We start from the raw sequence: 16,828 nt of genomic DNA on the forward strand, positions 1-16,828 counted from the left end.
AGGGATCAAACCTACATCTCTTATGTCTCCTGCATTGGCAGGCAGGTTCTTTACCACTAGTGCCACCTGGGACACCCTTAGTGGTTGGAAATGCAGAAGTCCAGCTGAAGAGCCAAGCCAGGGTTACTGATCTGGGCTCACCCGCAGAAACATGAGACAGCAGTCAGAGGGGCCGAGCGCTTGAGGGTGCCCTCAAGGGACTGGATCTCAGGGAGCACCTTCACCTATGAGGAAGGGAGGTGAGTGAGAATCAGACAGAAAGTGGGAGGAGGACCAGGAAAGTGAGGGGCCCTGGAAGGCAGCGAGAGGCCTTTGAAGAAGGCAGGCAGAAAGAGCCGGTGGCCCCGCAATCCTGCCGCTGATGTGGGAGAGTGGTCCTCAGTGCTGATAACCAGGGCATTCTTGTCTTTGTGGTTGTTGTTCGCTTACGCAGTTGTGTCTGACTCTTTGAGGCCCCATGGGCTGCTGCACGCCAGGCTTCCCTGTCCTTCAGCATCTCCCAGAGCTTGCTCAAACTCTTGTCCATTGAGTCGGTGATGCCATCCAACCATCTCATCCTCTGTCGTCCCCTTCTCTTCCTGCCTTCAGTCTTTCCCAGCATCAGAGTGTTTTCTAATGAGTCAGCTCTTTGCATCAGGTGGCTGAAGTATTTATTAGAGCTTTGGCTTCAGCATCAGTCCTTCTAATGAATAGGCATGTCGTTCCAATGAATAAGCATCCTAGGCATTGTTGCCTAGGATGGTCTTTTCCTGCCAGGGCTGAAGAATTGACTAAGCAGAGCACAGAGGTCAGCGTTGAATGGTAGTGGAGAGAAGGAATCCTCATGACTCAGAGCAGTAACAGGAGGTTTTGATCAGGACTGGGGAAATGAGAGAACAAGCTAGGAAGGGAAGCCCAGGAGTGAGGAAGAGGCCGAAGAGTTATGGGAGGATGTATTTGGAAGCGAGGGCTCTTTAGAGGAATCTGTGGGGATGGAATGAAGGGTCTTTACAGGAAGAGTTCAGGAAGGAGAGAGAGTTCTGTTTCTGAAAGGGAGCAGAGGATTGGGTGTTAGAGAAATTGAGAGGCACATTGGGCTGAGGGAGGGAATGTCAGGCTGGCCTGGTGAAGAACAGCCCGGGGGAGGGTTTGGAAGGGCAGGGGATGGGGAGGGCCTGGCAGCAGGTCAGCCCCCCACTGCTGTCACCGTGGCCGCAGCCCTCATCCTTTCTTACCTTGGTTAATCTGATCAGGTCTTCCAGGTCCTGTCCTTACCCCCTTCCTGTCTGTCCTAACAGCATAGCCAGGATGATCTTTTAAAAAGTAAGTGATCGGCAGGTCCAGTCACCTCACGCCTGTGATCAGAGGCCCTCAGTGAAGTCTTACTGTGGCTTACTGTGTTCTTATCAATCACTGCCTCTGGCCCGCTCTCTGCTGCAGCCCCGCTGCCCTCCTTGGGGCTCCTCTGGGAGCCTCCTGCCCCAGGGCCTCTTCTCGGGCTGTTCCCTCTGCCCAGCGCGCTCTTCACCCAGCTCTCCCCCACCTCCCGGCAGGCCTCCTTCCAGCCCTTGCTCCCTGGTGGAGCCCTCGCCCGCTTCCAGGCCCTCCACCCGCTTCTGGGCCTTCTGGCTGTACCCAGCGCAGTCCAGCTGGCGTGGCACCCAGGTGGGTGCTCCGGCCCTCCTTACTGCCCCCGGCGCCCCTCTGGGTCCCGTGCTCTGTCCCGGCAGAGAAGTCCCGTCCCTCAGCAGAGCAGGGCCGGTGCTGCGCTCCCATGAGCGGCCCTCGGGGGCGTGGTGATGTGTGCTCTGCGTCCTGTTAGGGAGCTGCGGCATTTGCACAGAAGGTGGGGTGACGCTGGCCCAGCAGCTGGGCGGCCCCGGGAGCTGCGGCACCTCCTGCAGAAACCATTAGAGAAGACATCTGTCAGGTTGATCTCTGTGTTTACCTAGCACTTCAGACGTCTTCATTTTTCCTCAAGACAGCTTGGTGAGGCAGTAGCTTTTTTTTTTTTCCCCCACTACGCAGGCAATGTATGGCATGATTTTTGTTAGAAACACTATGCTGTGCTTAGGAAAACTTGTTATCAAGCAGGGAGTTGAGATTACCTACCTAAATAACTAGATGAAATAAAACATACACGCACACACTCACAATATTACCTGCATAAGTGAGTCTAACATCTGATTTTCTCAGGTGGAATGAGAGGTATTGGATGGATCTGGAAGTCCGTCACCGAAGCAGTGTCTTCCCCATATCAGGCCACAGTTTCTTTCCTTCCTCCTTCCCTCTACCCTGGTGGCTCAGCTGGTAAAGAATCCGCCTGCAATGCAGGAGACCTGGGTTCGATCCCTGGGTTAGGAAGATCCCCTGGAGAAGGGAAAGGCTACCCACCCCAGTGTTCTGGCCTGGAGAATTCCATGGACTGTATAGTCCACGGGGTTGCAAAAAGTCAGACATGACTGAGCAGCTTTCCCTTTCCTTCTCTCCCTCTCATTCTCTCTCTTTCTTTCTCAAATCTTCTTTGCTTTTTAAAAATAATAGGGTTTTTTAGCTCACATTTTAAGTAGGTCTGAGAGAATGATGACACTTCCACAGTGAGTGGAACTGGGTAAGCACAGACCATACGAGTAACAACGAAGAGGAGAAGGATACTTCTATCTGTGTGATTAACGTACATGTCTTAGGTTATTAAACACAACTAACAGGCATTGATAGGAGAAGATTTGAAACAAGATGAAATCTTTGGACAGTGCAAGCAGGTGGAGGGTTATTTATATTGTATCTCTACTATTCATTGAAAATCATTCTTTATTATAGTTATTTTAAGTATAAGACTTTTTTATTCTCTCCCCAAATAGAAAATAAAATCTCCATGAGAGTGGCAAACTATAGTCACTGGGTTTTTATTATAAATCATAGGTTTTTTTTTTATTCACCTTTGCATTTGCGATGTTCCTATGACAGTGTTTTTATCCATGGTAGGCACTTAATATGTCTTGAATAAATGGATGGATTTGGAATCTCAACACTAGCTGCCTTGGAGGTCGTAAAAACCTAGCTCAAGGCGGTGGATGAGGGAGACAGAAGTGGGGGGAAAACATGTCCGCACACAACAACAAAACCCCCAAGTCCTTGAAGAAAATGAAAACCGAGCTTTGGGCCTCAGAATTATCAGATGCCATTTAACATATTACTGGACACACGCATGGGGCTTCCCTGCTGGCTCAGTGGTTAAGAATCCACGTACCAATGCAGGAGACATGAGTTTGATCCCTGGGTCAGAAAGATCCCCTGGAGGAGGGCATGGCAACCCACTCCAGTATTCATGCCTGGAGAATCCCGTGGACAGAGGAGCCTGGCGGGCTACAGTCCATGGGGTCACAAAGAGTCGGACACAACTTATTGACTAAACAACAAGAGGCACACACTCTGTGGTTCCTGCACCCTGAACGGTCCTGCTGTGTCCACCCCTCTGCCTGGCTGAGCCCAGGTCCTGCTGAGTGTCCTGCCTGGGCCTGAGTGGCCTCGTATCAGCAGCGCCTGGAGTATGGGCCTGAAGCCTCTGAGGACGAGTTCAGGGAGCTCCGCAAAGTCCCCTGATGGCAGGAGACCTCCAGTCAGGGCTTCCCTGCCTGCTCAGCATTTTATCCGGAAAGCGTAACCTCCGCTCCACTGTGTTTAAGATGGACTCTGCCTGGCACGCCAGGCATAGAAGTGCTGCCCCAACAGGACTGTTGGCTGTGATGACGGTGCTCACAGAGGGGTCTGTGTGAGGCTCCCCTTCACGCATGAGTGAGACCTTACGGAGTCACTCACTGAGTGCATGGAGGAGTGTGCCTTCCTAAGGCAAGTCCTGAAGGAACCTTATTGGGATATTGGAATTATATAAATAGTGGGCATGTTTTAACTGGATGCGTATTCACTATTTGGGCTTCCCTGGTGGCTCAGTGGCATAGAGTCCACCTGCCAAGCAGGAAACGTGGGTTTGATCCCTTTGATCTCAAAGACTCGGACTTGACTGAGCAACTAAACAACATATTCACTATTCACTATACTAGGTGTTTGCACAAAGGTAGGGTCTTTTAAACAACTAAAATTGTGTTCTAAAGAAGACACAGACAACTAGAAAATAAAAGAACTTACTCTTGCCCACTCCTTCCTCAAGGTTTTGTTACTGAATGGAATGCTAGGTACTCTAGGCACCAGGGTGGGCTTCCCTTGTGGCTCAGCCGGTAAAGAATCTCCCTGCAATGTGGAAGACCTGGGATTGATCCCTAGATTGGGAAGATCCCCTGGAGAAGGGAACGGCTACTCACTGCAGTATTCTGGCCTGGAGAATTCCAACTGGACACAACTGAGTGACTTCCACTTTAACATTTCACTTCACTAGGCACCAAGGCAGGGGTAAGACCTGAGATAAAGTCATCTGGTTCTAGATTTTAGCCCCAGTCTGTCTGTTAGTAATTTGGGTATTTTGGTAAGCGAGAAACCGTTCTAAAATTCCCTTTTCTTAACCTATAATTCAGAGGGTACATTTGCCCTAAAATCTGGGTTCTCATTAGATGTATGAGAATCCATAGAGGTAGCACCGTTCATGGAAGCTCTCTGTACACCCTGACCAGTGTCCTCCAGGCGGCACAGAGGGGGTTGAGTGACCTAGGTGCTTATCAGAGCGTGCTTCCTCCCCGCTAGTAGCATCGTTTTGTTTTTGAGGGTGGCAGTTTTTAGTTGCAAAGTCATATGATGTGGAGAGCAGGCTGAGCCCCTTATTCATGGGGAAGCTGGCCCTGCCACTCGTTCCCTGAGTGGCTACCTGGCTGCTCCTGGTCTTCTGGGCACCCTCTGTCTCTCCATCCTCCCCTGGGCAGTGATACTTAAGAAGTGATTAAAAACCAGCCTCTTTGTTTAATACCAACCCCCCATCTCTCTAAAAACTGAACTTAATTGACGAGTCCAGTCACTAAGTATTCTGGACACTTAACTTAGTTAGAATTTACTGCCCTTGAATAAGCTGTTATGTCATGTATAATCTGAGGGGGTGGGTTGCAAGGTAGCGGAATGGAATTTTTATGACTCTCAAAGGTCTGCTGACATTTCTAAGTGTACATATATGACGCTTTAGGAAACAGAACGTTATGCAGTGACAGAGCTCCTCGATGTCTCACCAGTTGCTAAGACAGTGTCTCCTTTGGAGCCTCAAGTGATCTTTCTTTTTTTAAAAAAATTCTTTATTTTCGGCCGTGCGGGGTCATCGTTGCCCTGCACAGTCTTTCTCTAACTGTGGCGAGCGGGGGCTACTCCTGTTGCAGAGCACGGGCTTCAGGAGTCACAGCTCTAGGAGCACAGGCTCAGCAGTCGCGGCATGCGGGCTTCGTTGCTCCGGGCACGCGGGCTCTTCCCAGACCAGCGATTGAACCCGTGCAGATTCTTATCCACTGTACCACCAAGGGAGTCCACCTCAAGTGATCTTCAACTAAACAAGGCAGCCTTTGTTTAAAAGTCCCGATGACCCATTCACCCAGACGTTTATGTTATTAAAGGTGTTGGAGAAGCGAAGATGACCAGCACAGTCTGCGGTGCTTGAGTCTGGTAGGCGATACAGCAAGGTTTTTTGAGTCATGTCAGCAGAATCGCTTGCTGTGTGCTGCAGGAGGAGGGAGTGAGCCACTCCACCAGCCAGGCAGAGGGGGCCAGTGCCTTAGGGAGTGAGAAGTAGCTTGTCTGCTGGAGGTTGGAAGAAGGGCAGGAGAGTCCAGGAAAGTCAGTACCACTGGTCATCAAAGGTCTTAGGTCACGCCGAGCAGTCTGCAGTTTATTCTGATAGCAGTGAGGGGGTCACTGAAAGAATTTAAGCTGAGACATTGATGCTATGGATGAGAGTTTTAGAAAGATGACTGACATCTGTGCAGAGGGGTAGCAGAGGGAAAGCAGGCCTACCCGTCAGGGAGGGTGCACACTGAGGGTCACACAGTTCAGTTCAGTTTAGTTCAGTCGCTCAGTCGTGTCCGACTCTTTGCAACCCCATGAATAGCAGCATGCCAGGCCTCCCTGTCCGTCACCAACTCCCAGAGTCCCCCCAGACTCGCGTCCATCGAATCAGTGATGCCATTCAGCCATTTCATCCTCTGTTGTCCCCTTCTTCTCCTGCCCCCAATCCCTCCCAGCATCAGAGTCTTTTCCAATGAGTCAACTCTTCACATGAGGTGGCCAAAGTACTAGAGCTTCAGCTTTAGCATCATTCCTTCCAAAGAAATCCCAGGGCTGATCTCCTTCAGAATGGACTGGGTGGATCTCCTTGCAGTCCAAGGGACTCTCAAGAGTCTTCTCCAACACCACAGTTCAAAAGCATCAATTCTTTGGCGCTCAGCCTTCTTCACAGTCCAACTCACACATCCATACATGACCACAGGAAAAACCATAGCCTTGACTAGATGGACCTTAGTCGGCAAAGTAATGTCTCTGATTTTGAATATACTATCTAGGTTGGTCATAACTTTTCTTCCAAGGAGTAAGCGTGTTTTAATTTCATGGCTGCAGTCACCATCTGCAGTGATTTTGGAGCCCCCCAAAAATAAAGTCTGACGCTGTTTCCACTGTTTCCCCATCTATTTCCCATGAAGTGATGAGAATGGATGCCATGATCTTCGTTTTCTGAATGTTGAGCTTTAAGCCAACTTTTTCACTCTCCTCTTTTACTTTCATCAAGAAGCTTTTTAGTTCCTCTTCACTTTCTGCCATAAGGGTGGTGTCATCTGCATATCTGAGGTTATTGATATTTCTCCCTGCAGTCTTGATTCCAGCTTGTGTTTCTTCCAGTCCAGCGTTTCTTATGATGTATTCTGCATAGAAGTTAAATAAGCAGGGTGACAGTATACGGCCTTGACGTACTCCTTTTCCTATTTGGAACCAGTTTGTTGTTACACAAGAGCCCCCTAAATTGTGTGTTGTCATGGCAATGGACAAGGAAAGTCCTTGAAGCCACAAGGTGACACTGTGAGGGAACAGAGACCATTAAAAGATAGAAGCTAGGGGACCATGCAGGGGCTGGTAAAGAGGAGCTGTCAGAGGCAGAGAGATGTCCACTTCTCTGTCCATATCAGGCTTGTCCTTGTGATGTTTTAATTCATTTCCTGGGCGTTTTGTTGTTGTTTGTTTGTTTGTTTTTGATGTGGGTCATTTTAAAAGCCTTCATTGGATCTGTTATAATATTGCTTCTGTTTTTTGTTTTGGTTTTTTGGCTGTGAGGCATGTGGAATCTTAGTTCCCCGACCAGGGATTGAACCCACATCCCTTGGCCTGGAAGGTGGAGTCTAACCCTGGACCACCAGGGAAGTCCTGGGAATTTGTCTTTTTTGTTTGTTTGTTTAAATCCCTTTAGAAACCTAAATGGAAATCTTTCTCCGGACTCTTGTCTGGTCCAAATGCTTTGTTTGTTTCCTTGATTATTAGTGAATTAAACACTGAAAATCCTCAGGAAACTGCCTCCCTGGAAATGGACTTGTCTGATCTTCATGGAACACTGTGGGTCAGTGGCCAAGCCATGATCTCCCCAGTGAGATGTGGGGAACGCCCTGGGTGAATTTCAGTTTCCAGCCTAGCTTGGGACTGAATCCTCTTGAAAGCGAGTCATCTGCTCTGAAACAAATGCCTCTGCCCAGATATCTGGAAAGGTTCCATTACTGCTGTGCCCAGTAAGTGGCAGCGAAGTCCCCGGCCTCATCCAAAGGGAGGTCTAACACCGTGCTGGATTCGTAACATTTTACTGCACTAACAGACAGATTCAAGGGGGCATTTCCAGCAGATTCGCAGGGACCCAGAGATGAAAGGAAGTAGGTATTGGGCGCTGTCTCTCTAGCAGGGGATAGTTGAAAATCCATTTGGCCCAGCTGACCACAATAGAAATTCAACCCAGGGCTTAACTCTTTAGCGAGGGAGAGAGGCTGGGCCCCAGCGAAGCCCGCCTGGGAACTCAGCCCTCCTGGGCTTTCGTTTCTCACACACCCACTTGCCTCCCTTCACAGAGCCCTGGCCTCTCCCAGCCCCACTCCAAGGGTGCCTTGCTCCTGGTAGACCAAAGTACTCGTTCTCTGGCAAATGCATATGAAGGGCTAGCTCTGCTAAGAAAATGAAAACAAACTTAATAATAAACACAAGTACAGGTGCTTCCCAGGTGGCTAGTGGTAAAGAACATGCCTGCTGATGCAGGGGATGTAAAAGACACGAGTTCAGTCCCTGGGTCGGAAAGATCCCCTGGAGGAGGAAATGGCAACCCACTCCAGTATCTTGCCTGGAGAATCCCATGGACAGAGGGGCCTGGTGGGCTACAGTCCACGGGGTCGCAAAGAGTCAACTGGACATGACTTAGTGACTTATCTCACACACATAGACACACAGTTTCTTCATCTGGGATTACAGACAGGAGAGGTTGCCTGCTGAGATAGTCCACATCTTAGCCTGGGGGTGGGTTGGAGCTGACAGTTCTTGAGGCCTGGTGGGCTGGACTGTCCAGCAGGTGATCAGAGCGGGCCCGGGGCCCTCTGCTCTGACTTTAGGCTGTCCCCAGGCCCCAAGATCCATCTTAAAGACAGCGGGAGCCTAGGTATTCCCTTCTGTCTCTCTGCCCTGCAGCCATACCTGCTGACTGGTTGCCAGGGAGGACCCTCTGCACCTCTTCTAACTGTCTCGTCTGGTGCACTAGGGCCCCGCCTTCCTTTGAGGCTGTTCTGCTCAGGACACCCGAGGAGCCGGCTCTGAGCCCCACACTCCCTCCTGGGCTGCCAGTGGTGTTTGTTTTTCTCTCTCAGGGCGGACACTCCCAGCCCTGTGCTCCTTTGAACCAAGAGATGGGGAGAGTCTTTGTGGATCTGCACAGCTGGCTCGGGTTCCAGCCCACCCACTTCTCTGGGATCTTGTTTCCAGCTCATTGTTCCTATGTCCCAGGGGGAGGGTGGGTCTTTTGTTTCAGTGTCTTAATTGAAGTCCTATAAAATAATGATATTTTAAACACCCAAGAGATATGCCTACTTCCCACCAGGAATGAAGAGGGTTGTTTAATGCCCATTGTAAAACGATTAATAAAAAAATCTGACATGCTATGAATTGAGAGGATTAGAAAAATAAAGAAATGATGATACAAAAGAACATCTTTGTTAATACTAACAGCCTGTATTTAAGTCAACACAGTGAATCTCCCCTCCTTGTAATACAATTCCTTTCATAAAAACACATTAAAACTATTCCTTTAAGAAAATAAGTGGGATAATCAAAAGATATTCATCTTGTTTATGGACATTTTTTAAGTTTTTAGTTTCTCAAAGAGCAATTCGTCACGCTCAGATAATAAATCATTTGTGGAGAGAGAGACTTAGAATTCCATGGAACTGTGGAGTTTTTAAACCACAAAGGAAACCTGGAGATCCTAGAAAACCTTGGATGTGGAAGGTTAAAACTTTCCTCCAAGACCATACAGCTAATTAGAGGCAGAGCTCAGATGAGAACTCAGGTTTCCTGGCCCTCAAGTCCAACCTCTTTCCAAGATCACTTCTCAAATTCTTCCATAGGAAGTTTAATTAAATTATGCGCCTCACATTGCTTGCGGTTTGAAACATGAGTGCCTTGGTATCCCGGCTTCAGTGGGGTCAGGGTAGCACGTTAGACCGCACTGGTGGAGGAAAGACGGAGCCCTAGCCAGGTTGGGGGCAGGAAATTCATTAGTAAGAGGGATTCCAAGTTGAAGCTAAAGAAACAGGGCCGTGGCAGGCCATCAGGGGAGAGCAGTGAGTGGTAGGAAGAGGAGCAGAAGATGCCGGGGAGCCTGGGCTGGGGCCCAGGGGTGGAGACATGGTACCCTTCAGGGGCCCTGCTTCCTTGGGCTGAGCATCCCACTTTCCATATGTGGCTCATAGCTATTCAAGTGACCCGTCTTTGGAGGGAATCATTTCAGGGGAAAAAGAAGTTTATAAAATAAAAAAGTCTCTATTTGAAATTTGGCCTTCCGAACTAGATGTGGCTGTAGTTGTAAAATGTAACCTTCCTATTGGGGTCTGGGGGTACCTCTGCATTTTATCATTTCACTCAAAAAAGTTCAGGGACTTCCCTGTTGGTCCAGAGGTTAAGACTTAACCCTCCAACACAGGCAGCGCGAGTTCGATCCCTGGTCAAGGAGCTAAGGAACCTACATGTCTTATGGCCCCAAAACTGACACATAAAAAGCAGTATTGTAAAGGTTTCAATAAAGACTTAAGAAAATACTGCTTAAAAAAAATCTAATAAAGCCAATAAAGGCTCTCAGGTGTTCATGCATCACTACGTAAGTCCTTTGGAAGAGAACTTCACCTTTTCCTCCTCCTTTTGCAGTCCTAGTTAAGTTTCCTTTTTACTTAATCTTAGAATTTTGTGAAAGGTCTCATAAGACTCATGCCCATACTTGGCCAAGGTGATTAAGGATTTCTGTGTGTCAAGCGCTGCCCAGATTTAACCTAAGTAACAGTATCGACTGGAAATGATTTAATCTATTATAGTAGTTGGAAGGACTTTTATTTTTAAATTGTATTTTGTGCTCTTAGATTTATATCCCAAAGGTTGTCTGAAATGCTATGTTTAGGTTCAATTTTCAGATCTTTTCACACTTCATAGTGTGTAATTTTTTTTCTCCCTACCCCTTGCACAAAAAAGACTTGTAGCTTTTTCAGTAGAAAAAGGGGCCACCTGTGGCTTTCCAGGTGGTGCTAGTGATAAAGAACCACCCCTGCCAATGCAAGAGACATAAGAGACGTGAGTTTGATCCTTGGGTGGGGAAGATCCCCTGAAGGAGGAAATGGCAACCCACTCTGGTATTCTTGCCTGGAGAACCCCATGGACGGAGGAGCCTGGCGGGCTACAGTCCATGGAGTCACAAAAGAGTCGGACATGACCTAAGCAACTTAGCACACAGGCACCCCTTGTACATTGGCTTTTTAGTAGAGTGGAAATGATTTATTTCCAAACAAAGGCATTGGACTAACGCTCTTTAAATGTCCACCTTGGTGTTGATTTATATAAAGTGGCTGCAGACCTGTTTTTTAGCAGGAATATGATTCTAATGAGTGCGAAAGAATACCACAGCAATGAAAAAGAGATCTAAGCTCATTTCTGAGATGAATTTTAGTCTTCATGAGTAGAAATCAGATATTGATTTGGAATCTGTCAGATAAATGAAACTACAGAAATTTAATGTGCATCGATTTGACATGCAATAGACTATTACCTGAATGTGACTTTTAATACATAAAATATATGGAGAAATTAAAATAGAGCATTCACTTACTTATGCGACAGTCTTCCCTTGTCAATTCCCATAATGAACCAGAGGACTTTTTGAAATAATAGGGAGGAAAGCTGCAAGTAATGGATGATTATTGGTAGGCTCCTATTTCTATCTCCATTGACTGTTTTATCCATTCATTTCTTGAAACATTTATTGAGTACTTAGCAGATAGAAAGATATGTCTTCTGCCCTCAAAGGAACCCAGAGTCTGGATGGAAGGGGAAAAAAGGACATGTGTCTGCAGAAGGGTTTTGGATAATGGAGTCAGAGATTGACAAGCTATCAGAGCTCAATTGACGAGCTATTGACCACCCCCAAGGTGTGGTTTATAAGGTCACCAAGGTCTGGGTTCAGATCTCGACTTTCAAAGCCTGGAGACTGGGTTTCGGCTGGTATGACCAGAGTTGTTTGGGCTCAGTTAGCTTGTAGCAGCTAACTTTGTGAGAGAACAAACCAGAATACCATTTGATACTGTGCACTGAGAACTAGTAGGCTTCCCTAGTAGCTCAGCTGGTAAAGAATCTGCCTGCACTGCTGGAGACCTGGGTTCAATCCCTAGTTTGGAAGATCCCCTGGAGAAGGGAACAGCTACCCACTCCAGTATTCTGGCCTGGAGAATTCGGTGGACTATATATAGTCCATGGGGTCGAAAAGAGTGACTGAGAGTCATCTTCTTGGCGTTCTCTTCTCCTCCCTGTTGGATTTAGACTCTGCTACCCTTTCCGCTCATTCCAGCCTGTGATTTTGTGTTCTTCTTTCCTACACCTTTCTGATATGGTGGGTGGTTAGAAACACATGGTTTATTGGTTTAATTATGCCCAATGCTCTCTTATCTGCTAAAGGTCAAGTCTGTCTCTAATGATTAAAGTTTCTTTCTTTTTAGAATGAGAGCATAATGTCACTTTGATCCACAATAATAATTTTTTTAAAAAAGGTTCATTTACTATTTCTCACCTTTAAGAAGTATTTGGATAAGTGTCACATAATTAAAGTTTCTTGAGTTGTTAATTCCACCAGGAAAATTCTATAGTAAATTTTCTTTCTTCCTGATGTTGTGATGGGGATTGGGCCAGAAATAACCCTAAAAGTCCTATTTCTTGACCTGAGTTATTTCATGAACATTTTAAAAGTGTGATAATTAATTTTTTAAAAATCTTGAGAGAACCAAATAAATCAAGATAAGGACACAGTAAGTGAGGATATAGAATATGTCCTCCTTTGAAGTGTATGTAATTTCTTTATTATACCTGATTCTTAGCACTTTTGACAATCTCTTATATTGTGTGACTTTGAAGCTTTTGGAATAGATTATGCCTCCAGTGCTTACTGTCACTCATCTCTGTGGCCTTTCATGGAACCAGGTGTATAATAAGGGTCACTGTGACTTTCATGATGAAACCAAGGGCCAGGATGTTGAAAGCCCTCCTGGAGGAGGCTGAATAAATCAACAATTCACCTGTAAGGACTTAGGTAGAGAATAGAGTTCCTTGCTTCTCTTCCTTTAGCCTGCTGCTGCTGCTGCTAAGTTGCTTCAGTCATGTCTGACTCTGTGCGACCCCATAGATGGCAGCCCACCAGGCTCCCCCGTCCCTGGGATTCTCCAGGCAAGAACACTGGAGTGGGTTGCCATTTCCTTCTCCAATGCATGAAAGTGAAAAGTGAAGTCGCTCAGTCGTGTCGGACTCTTAGCGACCCCATGGACTGCAGCCCACCAGACTCCTCTATCCATGGGATTTTCCATGCAAGAGTACTGGAGTGGGGTGCCATTGCTAAAAGAGGCTTATTCTAAAAGTTGGATTTGATTATTTTCAAAGATGGACACAGTGCAAATAAAGAGTGAATACAGGTGAAGTGCACACCACAGGGGGGAAACATAGGCAAGAAATAAGATTCTTAAAAAAATGAATGCCCTTTATACCCTGAGAAAACCGTGGTTGAAAAAGACATTTGTACCCCAGTGTTGATTGCAGCACTATTTACAGTAGCTATGACATGGAAGAAACCTAGATGTCCATCAACTAATGAATGGATAAAGAAGCTGCGGTACATATATACAGTGGAATATTACTCAGCCATAAAAAGGAACACATTTGAGTCAGTTTTAATGAGGTAGATGAACCTAGAGTCTATTATATAGAGTGAAGTAAGTTAGAAAGAGAAAAAGATCATATTTTAAAGCATATATATGGAATTGAGAAAAATGGTACTGATGAACCTATTTGCAGGCTAGTAATGGAGATAGAAACATAGAGAACAGATTTGTGGACATGGTGGGAGGGAGAGGGTTGGACAAATTGAGAGAGTAGCATGGAAACATACACAGTACCATATGTAAAATAGATAGCAATGGGAATTTGCTCTGTGACTCTGGGAACTAGCCTGGAGGGGTGGGATGGGGTGGGAGGTGGGAGGGAGTTTCAAGAGGGAGGGAACATGTGTATACGTGTGGCCGGCTTATGTTGGTGTATAGCAGAAACCAACATAATATTGTAAAGAGTTATCCTTCGATTAAAAATAAATTTTTAAACAATGTATACCCTGGAGTTCTTCCCCTGTGCTGAAGGAGGAGGGACCACAGATTTTACCCGAAGTTTCCTCCAGCCTTAGAAAGAAGAGAAACAGCTGGACAGGGGCTGGGCAATCCCAGCTTAGTAATTAGCCCAAAGATGGATTCTGTCAACACGACAGTTTCACGTGTGCTGTTTTTATAGCTCTGATCTGTTAATAGTAACCCAGGAATTACAGTCGATGGGAGAAAAAAAAAAAATCTAGAACATTTCTTTCTGAAACCCAAGGCCTGGTTATCTCATACTGACACTACAGTCTCTTCCAAACAGCATTAATTAGGGTAGATTAATTAGGTAGAATTGCTGCCTAAAGTCATGAGACTTTTTATTCTTTATGCATTTAAGCCTCATGACACAAGAGCAGTTCCAAGTTATAGGAGGGAAGGTAGTGTTCACAAGTCACAGATTCAGTCAACAAACATGGATTAAGGACTTGCCACGTGTCCCGCTGGGGATGTGGCAGTAAATAAGAATGGGTGTAAAAGGCAGGTAAGAGGCAGATGGACAACTATGTGAATGTGTTTAATGGCCCTGAACCTGGACACTTAAAATGATTCAAATGGTAAACGTAATGTCTGACTTACCACGATTTTAAAAAGGCAGTTAAGGCAAGTAAAAGGCAACTAGATCAAGCACGTGGGGTGGGGGAGTGTGAGGGTCTCTGAAAGTGGCCTCTTCCCTGCCTGCACTGGGTCCTTGGGCCCCGCGGTGCAGAGGAACTTGGGAGCCACTGCCCTCACCATTTGCACTTTAAGGAGCCAGCTGGGGTCTGGGGTCTGCAGTTCCTGACCTGAGGCAGAAGGGGAAGGGCCCGCTGCCCCGAGAGGCTGGCGCCTTTCCGTCTCCACTCATCACGTCTCGTCCTGGTGCTCTCCTTCACAGACGGCCCTCCTGAGACGACAGGACCGGTACCAGCGCTCCACCGTGCCCCCCAACGCACAGCAGGACGCCCAGAGCCTATTCGTGACAGAGGTAATGTGCTGCTTCTACACTAGTTCATGTGTTAATTAAGTGATTTTTCTCTAGCGCCGCCTCCCCCTTTAAAAATTTCAGTGGTATTTTCAAGACAGTGTCAGAGAAAGACAGTTACATTTTTATCATGGCCATTAAAATAGTCAACAGACTAAAGTGCAGTTTTCCGAGTCTGAAACGTGGACAGAAATGTCAACAGGGGTCCATCTGATGACAAAACACAAATTTGATAGAACTTATTTCATAGGCTTAAAAATAGAGTAACTTGTAAGTGGACACCTGGCAGACATTGATATTATTTTCAAGGGAGACTCTGCACATGCATTTATGTATTTGTTGACTTCATGTATATGTTTGTACATGTAACTTTTTATTGATACTAGTTCAGTATTCACGAAGTGGCAGGTAATAATGAGTATGATAACTATCCTGTATCAATATATGATTATTATTACTTTTGTTTGATCATACAGGTAATGACTCTTTTGTTAAGGAGGAAAGAGAAATTATTACTGCATCGAGATTGCCTTCTTTTTCTTTCTGGGGTTTGTTTCTTCCTCCAGGTGCCTTTAGATGGGATGGATGAATTAGGTGTTTTAACCTTGTTTCTTGAAGTGCTCCTTCAGTTAAAAAAAACAGTGAATTTTTATCCCCATTCTTCTAGTTGATGTTTAGAAGCTAACCATGCCGTCAATAAATTTGCCTGCTACAAAGAAGCTACGCTATTGTAAGTGAAGGCCAATTACAATAACAACATTTAGATTCCATGGATTGCTAAAGATTTTTTTTTTTTTTGATGTGGGCCATGTTTAAATAGCTTGCTTATTTTGGACTGAGCTGGGTCTTCGTTGCTTCAAGGACTTTTCTCCCGTTACAGTGAGTGGGGGCCACTTTTTGTTGCAGTGGCTTCTCCTGTTGCAGAGAACGGGCTCTAGAGCAGTCTCAGAAGTGGCACGTGGGCTTGGTTGCTCCAGGGCACGTGGGATCTTCCTGGATCAGGGATCGAACCCGTGTCTCCTGCATTGGCAGGTGGATTCTTCACCACTGAGCCACCAGGGAAGCCCGCCGTTGGGATTTTTGAAAAAACTGAACATGTGGTTAAATTGTCTGAAGTATGTTCTCTTATTGTTCTGAAAAGGTAACTTCTTCCCTTATCTCCTTTGCCGCTCTGCTCGTAACACTGATGCAAGACAAATGCAGTCTGATATGTTTACATCATCTCAAATGTTTGTTTTAAAACAGGACACCGGCACACCGTCCTGCAGCCTGTTTTGATAAAGAAAGTCACATTGTGGCACAGCCACGCCCCTCGCTCACAGATGCCTGTGACTGCTTGACATCACTGCTCAGACTTGATGGTTGCGACAGTGTGTCCCTCAGAGCCGAAAACATTCACTATCTCGCCTTCTGCAGAAAACGTTTGCTGATCCTTGTTTTAAGGCATATCATAAAACTTAATTACTAATTCAACTCTCCCAGTTTCTTAAAAAATAGGATTTTTGAAGGACGCCTCTCCATCAGAGTTCTTTCATCGCTGCAGTTTGAGCAATAGCGACTTCTGTGTGCAGGGGCCAGCACAGCCCCACCCTCTTGGGCCCCTTCCACCAGGGTGGAGTGCCCCAGCACTTCCTCCCCGTCCTCTTGTCCATGGGAGGATGACCTAATGGCTTAAAACACACACACACACACACACACACACACACAAAACCTTTCAGTGTAACTTCAAAATGTTACTTGAATTTCATGACTTTGAAAGGTCAGTCATGAAACCAGCCGGTCAGATTCCTGCCTCTTTAGAGATAGTTCTCCAGGTACTGATTTCTGATCGAACCCCTTGTCTTCTGGACTTTCTGCACCCCCAGTCTCGTGGGGGTTGCTTACCTTGTTCTCTGTTCCTGCCTTGGAATTCAGCTTGTGCCTGCCATGTGGGCAGTCAACAATGGCTTATGAAACAAGTGACTCTCTGGCTACTTAACCTGGTTAACTATATTTTTTGCAGTTT

General features: G+C 46.4%; 1 protein-coding gene across 13 annotated transcripts in view; it reads left to right on the top strand.

The window, feature by feature from the left end:
- Window positions 1-16,828, top strand: part of DOCK9 (dedicator of cytokinesis 9) — a 288,599-nt gene that overhangs the window by 139,614 nt on the left and 132,157 nt on the right. For all 13 annotated transcript variants that reach the window (XM_018056406.1, XM_018056414.1, XM_018056410.1 and 10 more), the window contains exon 3: window positions 14,737-14,826. In XM_018056406.1, coding sequence (XP_017911895.1) covers window positions 14,737-14,826 — 90 coding nt within the window. The remainder of the gene's footprint in view (window positions 1-14,736; window positions 14,827-16,828) is intronic.

Source organism: Capra hircus, chromosome 12 (assembly GCF_001704415.2).
Source record: "Capra hircus breed San Clemente chromosome 12, ASM170441v1, whole genome shotgun sequence".
NCBI lineage: Eukaryota > Metazoa > Chordata > Mammalia > Artiodactyla > Bovidae > Capra > Capra hircus.